Raw genomic sequence first — 17,033 nt, 5'->3', positions numbered from 1 at the left:
TCTATGAATCTAACAGGTTGTGTGAGATCTAAGTTATATAAGTTAATTGCTTAATATAGAATAACATAATATAGAAAGCTAAAAGATTTAAGATAAGGTACCATTATATGTAAAATGAACAGGAGTGGTTCTTGCAGTACACATGTATTTAGTATTTCAGGACTGTGGAGTATCCTGCTGTAAGAAGAATTGCATTTGCACTTGGTATCTTCTGGTTGGCTTTGCTTTCAGCTTCAAAAAGCCAGAAATATGTTAATTTTAGTTCTGTAGTCTAAAAAGCATAGCGCTTGTTTTAAAGGAGAAAAAAAAATTGATAGTTGCAACTCCAAGTTGAAGTGAAACACTTCTTTTTTCTAGTATTAGTATTTGTATCCCTTCAAAGAAATTAAATACTTAAAACCATTAGTAAGGTTGCTTTTTTCTTACATGTAGATGGCTATGTTGTGTAAGATCTATTATTTAAAAAATATTACTGAAAATACAGTGTGATTATGGTGTGAAATAAAAGGAAGATCTTTTAAATACCACTTGATATCCAGACGTTTTAAATATGGTCAGACTTCACTGTAACTACTTGCTTTTATAACAATACCAACTACAAAAGGAAGCAATATATTTGCTTAGTAATCAGTCCTCTTAATGTTAACAGTTTAACCAGGATACAACTTTCAGGTTTTGTTTTCTCAGAGTATGTTACATTTGGCATGTACATATAGTTGGGGTTTTTTCCCCCAATGCTTTTTTCCCAAAGTGTTGTATAACTTGGTTGATACAGAAAATTCTGCAAAGGTAACACCAATATTTGGTTTGCATCATTACTTTGGTATTTAGATCCTTGCTGTAATGGAGGAAATTGCAGCACTTAATATGTGAACTGCCTGAGAGAACTAGCATTTATTTAGGCCCCAGAAAGGGGACTGTAATCTGTAATCGCATCACAGTAAATGGCTTCCAGACTGGGGAGGAAAGTAGTGCTTTTTATCTCACTATATTAAGAGATTGTGCTGATGTAGGTTATTGTTGTTTTTTTTTAAACACTGAGACCGTTGCTCGAACAAATCAAACTGATAGAAAAACTTGGGCTGTCTAGTCTCCTTTTGCCTCAAGAGTCAAGGAGTACAGGAACTACAGTAACCCTAATTAAAGGTGTCCAACTGTGAAGAGTGCAGGAAATACATGAGATGCAGTTAATGAGGCAGGCAGAGCCTAATTCAGCAATTCCCTGCCTCATGAGGATTAGTCCTTCTTATCCTGCTCTCACTATATTCTCTTGCTGCTTCTCTCTGCTAAACCTGGAGCTCATCTGATCCTGTGGCTTAGCTAATGTAGAGTAACTAACTAATAATAATTCAAAAAAACAAAGAAACAAAAAAAAGACAAAACAAAAAAAACCCAAAAAAACAAAAACAAAAAACACAAAAAAATGCTGTCTATTGCCCTAACAGACTGATGTGGTCTGATGAGCTCAGACATGTTCTAGAGCCAGTGCAAGGGAGAAGATGGGACTGTGCAGCAAAGAGGAAAGGAAAGGGACTGCTTTCAGCAGCAGTGACCTCTTTGTTTGGCTCACCTGTCTCCTTAGATCAGACAAACAGGTTCTGGCAGGGCTGTGAACAAGGCTGTAGACTATGGAACCATTTAAGGCAGAAAAAGTTTAAGAGCATATGCAGGAAAACATCATCGTTCTTTCACATAGTCTAATCCAGTGTCTGAAAGCAGACAGTTGATGTGCAAAGACAAATTGGGTAGAATGCAGTTCTGGTATGTTTTTAAGCATCAAGATTGGTTTGTATCTTAGTAGTGTATCTGCCAGTGGGATCCAGCTGTCTTCTAAATTACATCATTGATACCTACTACTATAAGCTATGGCTTCTTCAGCTGTTAAATCATGCAGTTTTGACCACTGCGCCACTCTGTCTTGTCTTTGAAGCGAATGTTTACCCAGCCAGTGCTGTGGGGTTTTGCCTTTTATCTATTATACTGAAAGAACTTGCACTCTACTGCCTGTTCATTTTTTTAAAAGCAGTTTTGCATAACAGTGAGTATTAGAAGGAAGCTAGATGAGGTTGAGATTTTTTTTTAAAAAGTCTGTTTTTTTGTTTGAATTTTTTCATTTCAGTGGATGGAAAAAACATCAGCTGGTTCATATGTGTTCCGTAACAGCCGAGCTGAAGAAAGGGAAGCTGCCAAGCATGCAGAGGATCAACAAAAGAAACTGGAAGCTCTGTTTGCAAAAATCCAAGCAGAATACGAAAAGCATGAAGGTAAAGCTTTCATTCTTTCAGGACATGTATTAAGAACACACAAATTTTTTGGCATTTACAGAAGAGTTTGAAGAAAAGTGGCAAAAACTTCTCTGGTCACAGAGAAGCAGACAGAGGGTGTGGGTTGTTTTCTTTGTTGCTGTTGGTTTTGTGTTGTATTCTTTTAGGCTTTTTACTTTGCATGTATCAAGGCCGTTCAGTACAAAACAGTTACATACTTGCATGTTTGGCTTTACAACTATCCAGGAAACTTCCTGAATGTGTTGGTAGTCAAGCTACTAAAAAATTACAGTTGAGATGATGCTGAAGGAAGTGCTGCAGAATTGTAGAATTGTTAATTCCGTTCTCTTCAAAGACCTGACACTAATATTTCACGCAGAGGTGGGCACAGATTAGGATGTGTCTTGGTAGACCTGAACACCAAGACTGAGCATCTTTCCTCACAGGCATTGCGGGACAGTGGAGATACTGATGGCAGTGGAGCTGCTAAATGGGACAGGGACCCTGGTGGCACAGGACATGGAGAGGGCAGAGTTATTACTGTGTGCCTCTTTCACCTCAGCCTTAACTAGCAATACCAACCTTCAGCAATCGCAGGCCCTGGAGATCAGGGAAAAGTCTGGAGCAGGGAAGACATACCCTTGGTGGAAAAGGATCAAGTTAGAGGAAACTTACGCAACCTGGACATACATAAGTCCATGGTCGGTGACAGGATGAACTCACAAGTGCCGAAGGAGCTGGCTAGTGTCTTTGTGAGGTGGTTTTGCATCCTCTTTGAATGATCGTGCTGATTGGTAGAGGTGCCTGAAGACTGGGGGACAGTAAATATGTCTCCTGTTTTCAAAAAGGACAGGAAGGAGGACCCAGAGAGCTAAGGCCAGTCAGCCTTCCCTCGATCACTGAGAAGGTGGTGGAACAACTAACCCTGAAAACCATTTCCAGGCACATGAAGGACAAGAACATCATTGGGAGTAGTCAGCAGGGATTCACCAAAGGGCAGTCATATTTGACCAGTCTGACAACCTTCTGTGATGAAATTACTGGCTTGGGTAGATGAGGCAAGAGCAGTGCGTAATTGTCTGTCTTGGCTTCAGTAAGGCTTTTGACACTGTCTCCCTTAAAGTCCTCATAGAGAAGCTGACGAAGCAGACAGTCAGGTGGATTGAAAATTGGCTGAACAGTTGGGCCCAGGGAGTGGTGATCAGTGGCACAAAGTCTATTTGGAGGCTAGTAACTACCAGTGTACTCCAGGGTCCAACACTGGGTCCAGTCCCGTTTTAATGTCATCATCAGTGGTCTGGATGATGGGGCAGAGTGTGCTCTCAGCAAGTTTGCTTGTGATACAAAATTGGGATGAGTGACTGATACACAAGGTGGTGTACCTCCATCCATAGGGACCTCATCAGGCTGGGGAAAAGGGCTGACAAAGAACCTTGCGAAGTTCAATGAAGGGAAGTGCAAATCTTGCACCTGGGGAGGAACAGTCCCACGCACCAGTCTGTGGCTGGGGCTGCCCAGCTGGAAAACAGCTTTGCAGAAAAGGCCCTGGGGTTCCTGATGGGCAGGTTGAGTGTTGCCAGAAGGTCTAAGGAGGTGATGCTTCCCCTCTGTTTAACACTGGTAAGGCCACGTGTGGGGTACTGTGTCCAGTTCTGGGCCCCTTGGGACAAGGGAGACGTGGACATACTGGAGAGTCTAATAAAGGGCCGTGAAGATGTTCAAGGGATTGGAGCATCTGCCATACAAGGACATGCTGATAGTTAGGACTGTTCAGCCTGGAGAAGGGAATGCTCAAGGGGAATCTGATCAACGTACATTAATACGTGAACGGAGGGTGCAAAGAAGATGGAGCCAGGCTTTTCTCAGTGGTGCCCCGTGATGGGACCAGAGGCAGCTGGGTACAAACTGAAACACTGAAGGTTTCCTCTGGGCATCAGGAAACCCTTTTTCTCTGTGCAAATGATCAACAGTGTTGCCTAGAAAGGCTGTGAAATCTCCATCCTTGGTGATACTCAAAAGCTCGCTGCACAGTCTCGGGCAGCTGGCTGTAGGTGACCCTGCTTGAGCAGGGGGATTTGCCAAGATGATCTCCAGAGGTCCCCTCCAACTTCAACCACTTTCTTGATTCTGTAATGGGCTGACACTCTACACCTCTGCCAGTGATTTTGAGCAGTAGTTTCTGGTCTGCTGTTGCTGTAAGCGCCACAGCTGACTGCTGTGCTACAGCTTCACGAAGCTCACCGCTGCACCAGTCATGTTTGGTTCCCCTTTGGTTGGATTCAGCTAACTGCAACGAGGAAGGATGTCAGGATTCTTGCCACGCTGATTATGGATTCCTTGATGGCATGCCTTGATATTGTGGTCTGTTTTTTGTGATTAAGTTTTTGTTTGTTTTGGTTGGGTGTTTTGGTTGGATTTTTTTTTTTCCCCAGGAACAGGTAGGATTCCACACTAATGGTAGCTTGTGCCGTTCAGATTTCTCAGGGTCATATCTACAACCCAGATAGGTCTCCCTTTCCATAAATGTTTCTCGTGGTGATCTGTAATGCTGGGACGTTCTCTAATTGCTTTCTCAGAATCTGGAGTTGCTCATGAATTGCAAGGAAAAGACAATTAAAGCTATACTCTAAAAAAAAAAAACAACAAAAAAAAAAAAACCAAACAAAAAAAACCCCCAACAACAAACCCAAACCAAAAAACACACACACAAAAAAACCACACCACCGCTGAATTCTTAGTTGAAATCGGAGATCGCTTTATAATGCTTCATTTCACTGGTAGGAACTTGAACTTCCACATATCAGTCACCTCTTTGAGTTGTTTCATATTTGACTGTAAACTTGTCGATGCTGAAGTCTGTTATGCTGAAGGAACTCATTGGAATGCTAGCAGCAGAATGATTCATGTAAGAAAAGGGTAAAGTTTATGTGACAAAGTTAACTCTGCTTTTAGCTGGTGACTAAGGAGGCTTCATGTGCAGGCCTGTGGTCACCTGTTGTCCCAGGTCTTGGTATCTTTGAGACTTTTCTGCTGTATGAGAGGAAGAGGAAGTGACAGACATGCAGAAAATATGGTCAAGTATTGATGAAGTTTCCTGGCAGCCTGTCAAGTCTCCCACTCTCTCCCAGGTGCAGACACTGATACCGGCTTCCCCCAAGTTTGTATAATACTCTGATCTATGCTGTATTTAAATGAATGAGATTTATTTTTTTTTCCTGCTTGTATTTTTCTAATATATGTACACACATATATCTGTTCCTATACAGAATTGTTTTGTATTTTTATTCCAGCAAAGCTCAAGTACTACCATACCTCTTACATAATTATTTCTTCTTTCACTTTTAAAGTATTAGCTGTACTGAACATAAGGGCTTTTTTTTAACAGAGAGAACTAGCAGGATAACACCAAGATCGCGCATAGTCACAAGACAGCAAATCCGTAATTTGCAAGATGGTGCGGAACTCTTTGAAGCAATTCAGAATGCATCTGATCCTGGTTATATGGAGGTAACTGTAGATCCTACTGGGCTAATTTGGAAAGGCTCGTGGAATAATTTACAATTTAGTGCCTTCTGCTAAAACTGTTAAATTACTATTTTTGCTGCCTTTTCAGGTTTTTACAGCATGCTTGCTGCTAAATGAATTAAGATGAAAAATTTTTCAAAATATGTTAATGAAGGCTTGTTGAAATAGTTTAATAATAGCTCAGACTGCAAAAGAGAATGCTGTTTTTTATAAAAAAATCCAGAATATAGCACAACTAAAAGTTAACTGTTCCTTGTAATTGTATTACCTTGCTTTGCCTTGCACATATGAAAGCTGAATGCACCTCGTAAGCCTTGTTTCACATACCTGTTCTTGCATGCTGTTGACTGAAGTGTTTGATTATATTGTCATTGTTCTCTGCTTTCCCTGTTCCAGTTCAATGACAACTTTGAAGTATTTATGCCTTTGTTAATAAAGATGCAGGTGATTAGTCCCTGCCACTTGTTAAAAATGAAATACCTGCTTCGCCTTTTGCAAGTCGGGGTCCTTGACTGTCACAAAGCCATACAATCCGTGACTTTATTTGATAAAATGTTATGCATATCTATGTTGCTACATGTAAGGCATCTGGATCTTGAAGGCTCGGTCAGAAAGGTAACACTCCAGATGCATTTTGATGTAAATGGCTGTGTCAGCTTAGAGGTAGCAGCCTGCTGAGAGGTGCAACCCTTCTCTTCTTACAGATTTTTTTTCCTAATATTTCTTCTTTCTTATGAAACAGGCAAGCATGTCTGTTATATTAAATATTAATATTAGTTTATGCACTCTTAAGCAGGTTTCTCACTAGTTATCACATAAGAACAGTACAACATAATACTTAAACAGTAAAGCACCAGCTGAGTACCAGTCAAGACTGGTGACTCCTGTTGTGTTAACTTGAATTTCAAGTCTTAGTAGTGAATGAGTTGAATTGCTCATAACAGATCAACACTTAAGAAAGAGGTTATCAAAAAATCTTGACAGGATTTTTTTCATTAATAAAAAAGATACTAAATACATTTTCTTTTGGTTACAGGGATATCTCAGTGAAGACCAGTTAAAAACTTTGAATGCTTACAGGCAGTTGATGAATGATAAAAAGCAAACTCAGATACAGGAAGAATTCAAGAAGGCTTTAGAGTCAGCAGAACAGGAAGAAAATGGTGGTTCTAAAAGAGATGTGTCTGCTGTGTGGAAATTATGTGTGGTAGACTACAGAAAACAAGAAAAACATAAAGGTTAGCACTTGGGAAATTATAAATAACTTGTATCTAAACATGGTAACTGGCCAGCACAGCAGGTAGATTTGAAGTTTCCCAGCAGTATTCCAGCTTGCATGTTAATGTTTCCAGTTTCATTTGGGTTTTGGTTTAGCACTTTTGGGTGGGAGGGAGTGCTGCGGGTGGTTGTTCTGTTTTAAACACAGTTTTTATTTTGTTCAAAAGCCTCCAAATTAGTATTGTGTAGCTAATATATCTTAATCTTACATTGTTAGGAGTGATCCTGACTATCTGGCGTCCACTGCTGGATGTCTGTTCCTTGTTAAAGGAAGGCAGTCGGTACAGAATCTACCAGCTGTCAACATCACAGTCCAAAGGAAGATCAGATTCAGCTAACATACAATTATCAGCAACAAAGAAAACTCAGTATCTACAACTACCAGTAAGTGCTTTAAGTGCATAAAGATGTATCATTAGAATGTATCACAGTCACATCTGTAAGTGTGTTATAAATACTTAAAAAATCTTGTGTTTCTTCAGGTATCACAGGAGATGCTGCTACAGGTTTTCTTTCCGAGAAATGCTCTAAAATTCACCAGTTTGTCAGATCCTTCTTTTCAGCCACCATGTGCTGAAGTTGATTTAGTTGGAGTTGTAGTTTCTGTTAGCAGAACAGGTATGTTGTGGACCATGTTCATGTCCTCCCACTGAATAGACAGTAACTTTATTTTAAAAGTCAAAATTATCTTGCTGTTTTACCTGCGTCTCAGGCCTGTGAAAACCTGCTAATTAGCCCATCACCGTGACATGCTGGCAGATAATTCTGTTTTCCTAAAGAAAAATTGTCTGTGCTTATTAGCTCAGGAAGAATTTAGTAAGGGAGAATGGAAGCTTGAGAAGCTTTTCTTTCTCTCCCTGCCCCTGCGCCCCCAGGAGTGGTGGATCCAAGTTCTGACATCTGCAGTACTAGCATGCGTGTATGTGAGCTCCCTGTCGTGTGCAGTGTCATGGAATGAGTGGAACGCAGGTACTGGAGCTCAGGGTTAGGAACAGGTGGATAATCTTCTGAATAAAAATGAATAGCACCATAGAAGTATTATTTTTTTAAGCACTGGAATACAGACTTTGAGTTGTTTTCTGTAATCACTAGGGAGATTAGAATATGTATGTAGAGTATGAATGAAGTGTGAGACATCTGTTACTGTGCAGATAGGCTGCCATGTTACATTATCAATTTGCTTCCAAGATGCACGTGACTCTTTTTTTTATAGATACAAATTGCAGTATTCAACCTTTACTTAAAAGATTCAAGGGTTTAATTCAGGCTTTTTTTTCTTGCTTTTAGGTTTTACTACTATGGTGTACTTATCTGATGAAAGCTATAATTTAGTGGCAGTAAAGATCCGGACAGACCTCAGACACTTCGCTATTGAAGATCTAGTTGTCCGCTGTTCGTTCCTTTCTGTAAGCAACCTTCAGTGGCAATCTGAATTCAGATCAGAAATCCCTGTGCTGGTGGCTGGAGAGCTTTCTGTATTCTCAGCCAGTCCAAAGGAAAACTACCTTCAAGAGAAGGTTAATGAACTGAGAAGTACAATAGAGGTAAATCTGTAGACTTTTAGTTTAATGATTAATTTTAATTACTGCTGTGTTACATTTTTCACCAAAAAGTCCATTAGTAATAATAAATCTTTAAAACAAGTAACGCACATAATGTTGAATTTGAGGGGGGGGGGTTTCTGGGAGGTATGGAATAAGGTGTTAATGCACTTTTCATGGAGGATTCTACGTATCACCTATTGAACGTCTTTTTTATTTTATTTTTAAATTCAGCTCAGTCAGCACTATCTTTAGGATGTGCCACGGAATACTTTCTGGCTAGCAAAAAAGTATGGTGCCTGTCAACGGGGGATCTGTCATGGCCAGTTTGGCTCTAGCCTTCTAAAAGTTCAAATTTATCATCTTGCTCAGTATCAGATTGTTGATTTCATTTATTTATTATTTCAGTTTTCTAACTGTGCTAAATAGCAGGTCCTGGTTATGTATTCCCACTTCTTAGTGATAAATGAGTTTAGATACAAAGGGGATTTTTTTTTTCTTGTTGATAAAAGGAAGGTATGATATTTCCCTCCATGGAAAGTGCAGCATTCTTCTAAGTTGTTGGTTTGATATAAAAGAAACATCTAGTGGGATTATCATGAGAAAACAAAATTCCAAATACTTTTTTGTGAGTATATAGTACTTACACAATTTGAAAAACAACTATTCTGCTTTGTGCACCGTCCTCCTTTACAGAACGTGGCCTCCTTTTGCTCTGATGCAGAAAGTAAAATGATGAATTTGCTACAAAGAAATGTCTCGCTTACACAGAGTTTAACTAAAAGATGTGACTTGGAACGCCCCTCTCCTTCCTGCAACTCAGGTCTTTATGCAGAGAATAAAAGTTTGGTAAGTTTCTGTTAATGAATATGGTGTTTATACTGCCAGTACATACGGTAAGGACACAAGCAAGTTTTCCAGTGATAGCTGTGGTGAGTGGTCTCACTTCTCGGTCTACTCCTTTCATTCTCTTCAGGGCAATGCAGGGAAAACCTTGAACCGTAGATTTTTCTTTGACTGCACTCTGCAGTTCCTGCCTTTGGTTACAGAATTTACCTCCTGGTCGTCTTTTCCTAGCTAATGTTTACTATTTCCAGGATTTAAAAGGGAAGAGGTATTGTTTTGTAAATGTAAACATTTTGTAGCAGTCTTGACAAAAGTTCAGTGAAATGGTACTCCAGTTTCCCATGAAGGTTGCTGGCAGCAGGTTGTTGCTGATGTGGAGTACTGAGTGCAGTCAGAACAAATTTTTCTTGCCACTAGCTGTGAGGGAGGTGGAAATACCCTGATGTGACATCAGTGCCTGGGGACTAAATTTAACCTTATAAGGCATCTTTTTCCATGTCAGAGAGGGTGCTAATGTTTAATTCTAAAGGTTTGGTTTGTATCTGTTGGTTAAATGTATTAACCAAGATAAATGAGACGTTAAAGGTATTCTCAAGTTAAGTACATTTGAATGATTTGCTGTGCAGCACCCATCTTGTGTGCATTGTTATGTTTTTCAGTCTATACGCTATCCCTTTTCTCTGCATTTTTTTCCCTTGTTTTTCCCTGTTTAACAACCTGTTGGGGACATACCCAATGCAGTAGTAGACTTAACTTGTTTTTATGAATGCTTTGACTACTTACCATCTGGCACAGAAAAATCCCTATACATCTAGCTTAGATCTCAGAAACAGAATGTAAATGTACTGTCTTAATGTACGTGTAAACAGTGGCTTATCAAGCATAATACTAGTCACAGTCAGGAGATAACAAACTAAAGTTGGTCATGAAAGATGACGTAACATTTTTATATCAGGTCCCGCCCCCCCCCCCCCCCGTTTTGTGAAAGTAATTGAAGAAGCTAATGAAATAATCTGGACATTATTCAACATAAAACCTATCTCTTTTTAACTAGATCTCCTCTAAAATTGAAATAAAGCATCAGAGCCCTTTGTCAGCTAGAACATCAAATATGAAACTTGTCACACAAGGGTCAGCAAAAACTCCATCTGTCACAACTAATGAAGACCATCCCAAAACCAGCAAAAAGCGAAAAGCGATGGACTTCCTCAGTTGCATACCTGCGCCTCCACCACTGACACCAATGTGTTCAATAATTTCTCCATCTTTAAAAAAAGCGTTTCAGCCACCCCGAAGTTTGGGTTTACAGCATAGCAAGTCATCAAAAGAAACAAATCAGAATGTTGGTCACGTCACACCCTGTAGAAAATTGAGAGAAACTGTCCGTCTTCCTGAGAACGACCTGGTTGCTGATGAAGAACTTGCAATGATTAATACACAAGCACTCATGAATAATTTACCAGAAGAAAAGAAGATTGCTTATGTAAATGAAAACAGCAATACAATAGTTCCTGATTTATCTGATGATCCTTCACCCCACAACAGTTCTACCGGGGAAGCAATAAGCAGGACTGAAGTAGCTGAGAATCTTCAGAAGAACAAAAAGGAATGTGAGGACTCGTTACCTGCCCACAGAACACTACAAAGACAAAACCTCCGAAAACGCTACTAAATGCGCTTGTACAGTATTGTATATATTTCAAATTATTTTTACACTTTGTACATTAAGTCCTGATTGTATTGAATAATGCTCTATTACAAAACCAAAGACTCATTAAATGACATTTCATCTGCAAAATAATTTGGAGTTGGGTAATTAGACATTTCTCAAAAACATGTATCGTACAATAGCATCAGTCTGGCTGAAGGTTTGATGACGTTTTGTGAGGCATTGCTCTGATTCTGTTGTATTCTTAAATTCCAGCAGGATCTTTGTTTCAGTCTAAAGCAGGGGTCCTCAATCCGACCCCCGGTATTTACAGAACCCCCCCGCCGGGGTTGGGGGGGAAACCAAGCAGCCGCAGATGACTGCCTGCCACTGCATCTGTGCGCCGGCCCCCTGGTTAAAAAGTTTGAGGGCCCCTGGTCTAAAGCAATCTGTTTCGTTACCCTCTGCAGCAGTATAGGTGTTTGGCTGTCAGAGGTGGCACAAGGCAAAATAAACAATTCTCTAAGTTTACTGTTACCAAAAATATCACTTTAGTTCTGAAACATTGTTGGGTAATTGTGGCACAGTTCTTGTACCTTTCCTCTCAAATTCCTCTATAGTGCTAAAAGGTTTAGAGAACAGCCGTGATTATTTGATTCATAGCAAAATGCTATACAAAGGTATTAACGATAGATCCTCGGTCAGTGTTTCTGAGCTACTCCTTCTTAAAGAAGTACATGAGGCCACAGCATCATGCAAGATTATCAGATCTTTCTTTGATTTCATCATGAGATCTTTCTGCTGGGAGTGAGTTAGTTCTTGAATTCATTACTTTGTTCTCATTAATTTCAAGAGGTGAAACTTCTCAGAACTGGAGTTTCTGCATTGGAGAGGGAAACAGTCCTGCTAGCCTGGCTGCCGACTCCATGGTTTAGTTTGTTGTCAGGCTGCCCCTTGCCTTGCTGCTTCCCAGCCCTGAATGGTTCCTACTTGGCAACCTTTGGGGGTCCTGCGCCATTCACTCAGCAAGTGCTGAACTGGGGGTGGCTCCGCTAAGTGGTGTCACTAAGCTGGACATGGTATGGGACTGGAGAACTGTAATGGGCTGACACAGGTGTGCTGATGTTTCCGTAAACCTTTGTGCAATGCTTCAGTGCTGGGTCTTTAAACACAGCTCGAGTAGAAAATGCCATTCATGTCATAGGTTTGCTGTGTCCTGAAGACAGCTTGGCTTTTGCCCAGAAACGCTATATTGCTTTATACCTCTTACACTTCTCTGCTGTGCACCTAGCAATTTAGCAGTTACGCCCGTATTTCTTACTATCCAGTGTAGCTGTCTTCATTTCTTACTGCAAAATAACTCACTACTGTCCTGTCATATAAGCACTGCCTAATAATCCAGACTGTTAAAAAAACCACAACTGTCATCACAAATGCTGAGTTTTAAGAATGTTTCATGATGAGGATATAATCAGCAGAATTTAAGAACAGATAAAAACTACTGTAGGATAGTTCCTTTTCTCACTCATCCATCAGTCAGTGGCTTCTTGGCACTTAGTGGTGGAGGAAGTCCATTTCTCCCTGTACAAGAATGTTGTGGTGTTTTGTTTTTTTTTTACTTCCTTTCTTCAGTTGTCATTTGTAGTTCTGCGTTAGTCTGGGTATCTAGTTGCCTTGTGCTTCTGCTATTCAGAGCTGCTCCTGCAGCCTCGTTCCTGCTTAGTGAACAGGCCCTACCTAACACTAATGTTTCCTTTTAGGATCCTCATCTCGGGATCAGTTGAACTCCTATGTCTGGGCAAGATAAAGGGCTCGGTTTGGCGTGTTGAAGCGCTTTGCCTCCAGGCTGGAGAAGCTGTTGGGCTGTGACAGAGCTGAGGTAAGGCCTGCGTGAATGCAGCCAGCAGAGAGGTAGACAGGGCCCAGCATCAAATCTCGCTACAATCTGTTAGTTACCTTCTGTGCCCTTCACTCTGCCTCTCCCAGCACGGCAGAAGCGCTCTAGCCGAGATGGAGTGGGAAGATACGAAAGGTTATACAGCCAGATACAAAGTATTACCACAGCAGTAAAGGACAGCCGCCGGGAGAAGGAATTGGCCCAGAAGCCTGTTAGAAAGAATGAATTTAGGAATATTTATCATTACTTATTAGCGACAAAGTGTGATGCAGGGAAAAAAAACCACCAAAAAGCACATGGCACATCCAGTAAGTGCCACTGTAAGCTTGGATAGATTTTCATGGAGGAAGAGGGGTGAGAGCAGGTACAGCTTGTACTGGGGATAGCACTCAGATTGGGTGCGTAGAGCTGTGAGGTCATAATCTGGTGACATTTAAAGATTTTTAAGAAAAGTAATTTAGAAATGTAGTAGAAAAATACAAGAATAAAAACAATTTAGAAAAAAGATTGTAAACCTAGAAACTTTTATACCCTGATAATTAAAACACACTGAGGAATCCACATCTTCAGTGAAATGGCGTGGTGTTCGTATGTGCCGCACGAGGTCTTCTGTTTGAGAAGGCTGCAGGGGCGTTGGAATGGGCACCCGTGCCACAAGCTGCATTTGGTCCGCTGGAGCTTCTCTCATCTCTGCTTGGTTTCTCAGACCACAGAACGCTGTGGAAGGTAACGTTGTGCTCATATTGTTCTTTCATCTGCTGTATCTTTTGTCGAGGGACATGATGAATGTTTCTTCTGTAAAGTCAACATTAACAGAAAATACAAGTATTTAGCTGCCCATGTAGTAGAGGTTATCTTAAGCTTGCTAAGGTTCCTGGTATGTTCAGGGCAGTGGTTCATGTCTCTGCTGATCTGTTCCTAGCCCTTTTTGCCAAATTGTTGTTCACTTTCACCTACTTCTTAAAAATATTACTGTGACTGCTGAAGAACATAACGCAAGTAGTTTTATGGGTAGCCAGGACGTAAGTTGTTAGACAGATGCTTTGAAATGTGTTACGTCAAAGACCCATGTATTATTTTACGTGAGTGCTGCTGGGGTTTAGCGCTTACGGCTTGTTGGCCCCAGGGTGAGCTTTTGTGCATCTGGAGAAACGCAGGCATGGGCTGTAGATAGCCCAGATGCTGGCTCGTAATCAACAAGTATTAGAGGTCAGAAAAATTGTTGCTTTGCCTAAGCACAAGTGGGGAAAAAATCATACCTGAGGTGACTCAGGCTGCAGGGCAGACCTGTAAATGACCAGTCTGAGCGGGAGGGAACAGGATGCGCAAACATGCAGCGCTTTCCAGACAGATCAGCAGCAGCCACAGTCTCTCAAGACGTCAGTGGGAACTGTTTTTCCAAAGACCACTAGGAGTTTCTGCCTGTCTGTGAGGTTGCAAACAGTATCTTCGGCTTTGCCATTTAGCTCTGTAAGGCACAATTTGTGATCTAGAACCCACAGGCTTGCACCCCAGCAACCAGCACAAACCGTATGGCTGGGAGAGACACAACGTGGAACAACCAGAGCGGGAGCAACCTTCAGCTGTCCACGAGCTATCTGCCGAAGAGCTGCTCCAAACTGAGCGTATTTGAATTAGTTTGACAGTGCTACTGTAAAAAGCAGTCTTGTTTCAAATGATTAATAAAACAAATTACAAGTTACCGAGCAGCTCAGCCTATAATGAATGATTACTAGTAAAATCTGCCTCTGCAGTGATGCCCCCCCAGTGGCTCCCAGCTGGTACTGGTAAAGCAAGAGCTGACACTTGCAAGTGACTGCTAAGGCTGTTGGTGTCCTCACCTGCCTTCAGCCCCAAGCCACTGGCTGCCATCTGCCAAGTCCTGCCTCCCCCTGGAGCTGCCAGCGCCCTGGGCCACAGATCTCTGCCGTTTGTCTCTGTCACGCACAAACAGGAGCAGCGCTAATTTTGTACTAGAGTTCCCAGCTGACAGAAAACACATAAATGAGAATGAAGCAGCCATGCCCTTTTCTTGCAATAACAAAGAAGTTAGCACATGTTAGCTTCTGGATTTAGTAGAGCACACTATTCACGGTAGTGAGCTTTGCATCAGGTTGGTTAGCCTGCATTAGTTTTTTTTTTTTTTTTAGTGAACTAGCATACATAGAGCCGTATTTGGCTGCCTGTATATCCTACCACATTATGCAGAGTTGAAACATTCACTGTATCCCTTTTGTATACACACGTTAAGATCTTTAGAAAGATCCTCTAGAATCCCATTTCTTGACCACAGTTAAGGTAGCGCCCCACCATGCTACAGCAAGACGCTATTTGTTATGATTAGATCTTCTTACAAATAGGAGCCTGAATATTGTCTGTAGTGCTTGGACACGCTTTTGTGCCTGTGGAGGGTGATGCTGAAAATCCAGAATGAAAATCGGGGTTCCTGCCCCAAGAAGATTGCAGTATAAATACATTGCAAGTATAATATATATATATATTTATACTGCATTTTGTATATATAAATGCAGGGGTGTTGCTTTTTCTACTGTCTGACTCGTTTGAGCATGGTCAGGCTCTTTCAGGGCTGAATTCACTACAGACCAGGTAACGAGTAATAGAAATTTCCACGACAATCCCCCTGTTGTCATTTACTACGTCGCTTTTTAGGGTATATGAAGAGGAAGAGAGCTGACCTCTCTCAGAGCACATCAATAAATGAGCAGCTGTCTGCAACAGCAAAGAGAAAAAGAGGTACCTTGTCAGTTCTTGAACGTTGAACTTCCAGGGTGTATCTGGTTCTTGGAATATAACTTCATACCGATTTTCACGTGCCTGAAAGGACACAGAAGTTTTAGACATCAGGCTGCTGAGCTCAGGAGTAGCCAATCTTCCAGACCCCCAGAGGTTTTATGTGGCTGAGAGATGTATCATATGTACCAGGGGCCAGAAAGAGGAAGATAACCATGGCACCCATCAAGGTGCTGGGCTGAGTCCTAGATAGTTCATTTCCTTCTGCATCAAAGGATTGGGGTCTCCCAGCAAAACTTGCCTCGGCATTGCCCCCAGTCCATCATGGCAATGGCACCCTGGCACTGGAACTCTCTGGAAATCACCGATGGTTCAAGAGCCGCAGGTTGGCCATGCCACTTGGGAGCTTCTGGGAGTGTGAAGTCAACATCCATCAGTCATGCTATTTCCAGCCGCTGAGTCTACAGGCCTTGATTTTTTTCAAGGTAAAGCAAGGGTATTTGCATGTGTATGTGTACATACATACACGCACACACACCCCTATATATATACACATACACACACAAATATACATGTATATGTATTCGATACAATGATTGATTGCTTTTGTTTTGATGTAGCAAAAAGGAAGCAGGGAAATCTGTTGACTTTTTTACATCTTGCCCATCTCTGGCTGTGCTCTCTCACTTGCTTCCTGGTCACCCACAAGCATTCACAACGGCTGCTGGAGTGACATGTCCGGGCTTCCCAGAACCACTATTAACTCCTGCCTCTTCTGCGCTCCCCTACAAGTGATACTTAGAAAATATTAATATATCAGTAATACTTGGTATTAAGAAATACCAAATTTCTTAACTGACAGGACCACAACCCAGGAACAGAAGCATGAGTATAATGTTAGCAGCCAGGCCACATTATGCAACTGTACCAAAAATATTGCCATCTCTACCAGAACTCCTGACAAGAGATAGCAATGCATCTTCGAAAATTATTTATGGTATATTTTTCACAAATGGTAAACTAAAATTGTAAGTAGCTTGAGATATTTGTCGTCAAACAGTTTGGGAACTGTTCAGTTCATGTCACTTCTGGGGAAGGGAATGGCATCTTCATGGCCAAGAACTAATAGGGCAAGTCCAAAGACTGCTGGATCTTTCCAAGTAATTTTTCCTTCACTGAGTTACACAGCTGACTAGATAAACAGCCACACTGGTGCGTTTCCCCCCTACTTCATCACAATAACATCCTTAACTATAATTAGAGAACTAAGGGAAAATTGAATT

General features: G+C 41.2%; 2 protein-coding genes across 8 annotated transcripts in view; one reads left to right on the top strand and one right to left on the bottom strand.

Moving 5' to 3' along the window:
- Positions 1 to 11,255, top strand: part of BRCA2 (BRCA2 DNA repair associated) — a 41,007-nt gene extending 29,752 nt beyond the window's left edge. For both annotated transcript variants that reach the window (XM_055802456.1, XM_005241174.3), the window contains exons 20-27: positions 2,120 to 2,264; positions 5,650 to 5,771; positions 6,826 to 7,027; positions 7,285 to 7,451; positions 7,550 to 7,685; positions 8,355 to 8,611; positions 9,305 to 9,457; positions 10,509 to 11,255. In XM_055802456.1, the coding sequence (XP_055658431.1) occupies positions 2,120 to 2,264; positions 5,650 to 5,771; positions 6,826 to 7,027; positions 7,285 to 7,451; positions 7,550 to 7,685; positions 8,355 to 8,611; positions 9,305 to 9,457; positions 10,509 to 11,126 (1,800 nt within the window). In that variant the 3' untranslated portion in view covers positions 11,127 to 11,255. The remainder of the gene's footprint in view (positions 1 to 2,119; positions 2,265 to 5,649; positions 5,772 to 6,825; positions 7,028 to 7,284; positions 7,452 to 7,549; positions 7,686 to 8,354; positions 8,612 to 9,304; positions 9,458 to 10,508) is intronic.
- The window catches only part of N4BP2L1 (NEDD4 binding protein 2 like 1), a 36,496-nt gene continuing 28,208 nt past the window's right edge, over positions 8,746 to 17,033 (bottom strand). For 4 of the 6 annotated variants that reach the window (XR_008746894.1, XR_008746893.1, XR_008746895.1 and 1 more), the window contains 2 exons: positions 15,758 to 15,834; positions 13,734 to 13,794 (listed from right to left, as the gene is read on the bottom strand). Coding sequence is in view for 1 of the 6 variants with exons in the window: in XM_055802460.1 (XP_055658435.1) it covers positions 13,566 to 13,794; positions 15,758 to 15,834 (306 nt within the window). In the remaining 5 variants the exon portion in view is untranslated. Of the gene's footprint in view, positions 13,795 to 15,757; positions 15,835 to 17,033 lie in introns of those variants that run through there. The other 2 variants (XM_055802460.1, XM_005241165.4) reach the window with 2 other exon arrangements.

This window comes from Falco peregrinus, chromosome 4 (assembly GCF_023634155.1).
Source record: "Falco peregrinus isolate bFalPer1 chromosome 4, bFalPer1.pri, whole genome shotgun sequence".
Taxonomy (NCBI): domain Eukaryota; kingdom Metazoa; phylum Chordata; class Aves; order Falconiformes; family Falconidae; genus Falco; species Falco peregrinus.
This window is presented reverse-complemented; position numbering and strand designations above follow the sequence as displayed.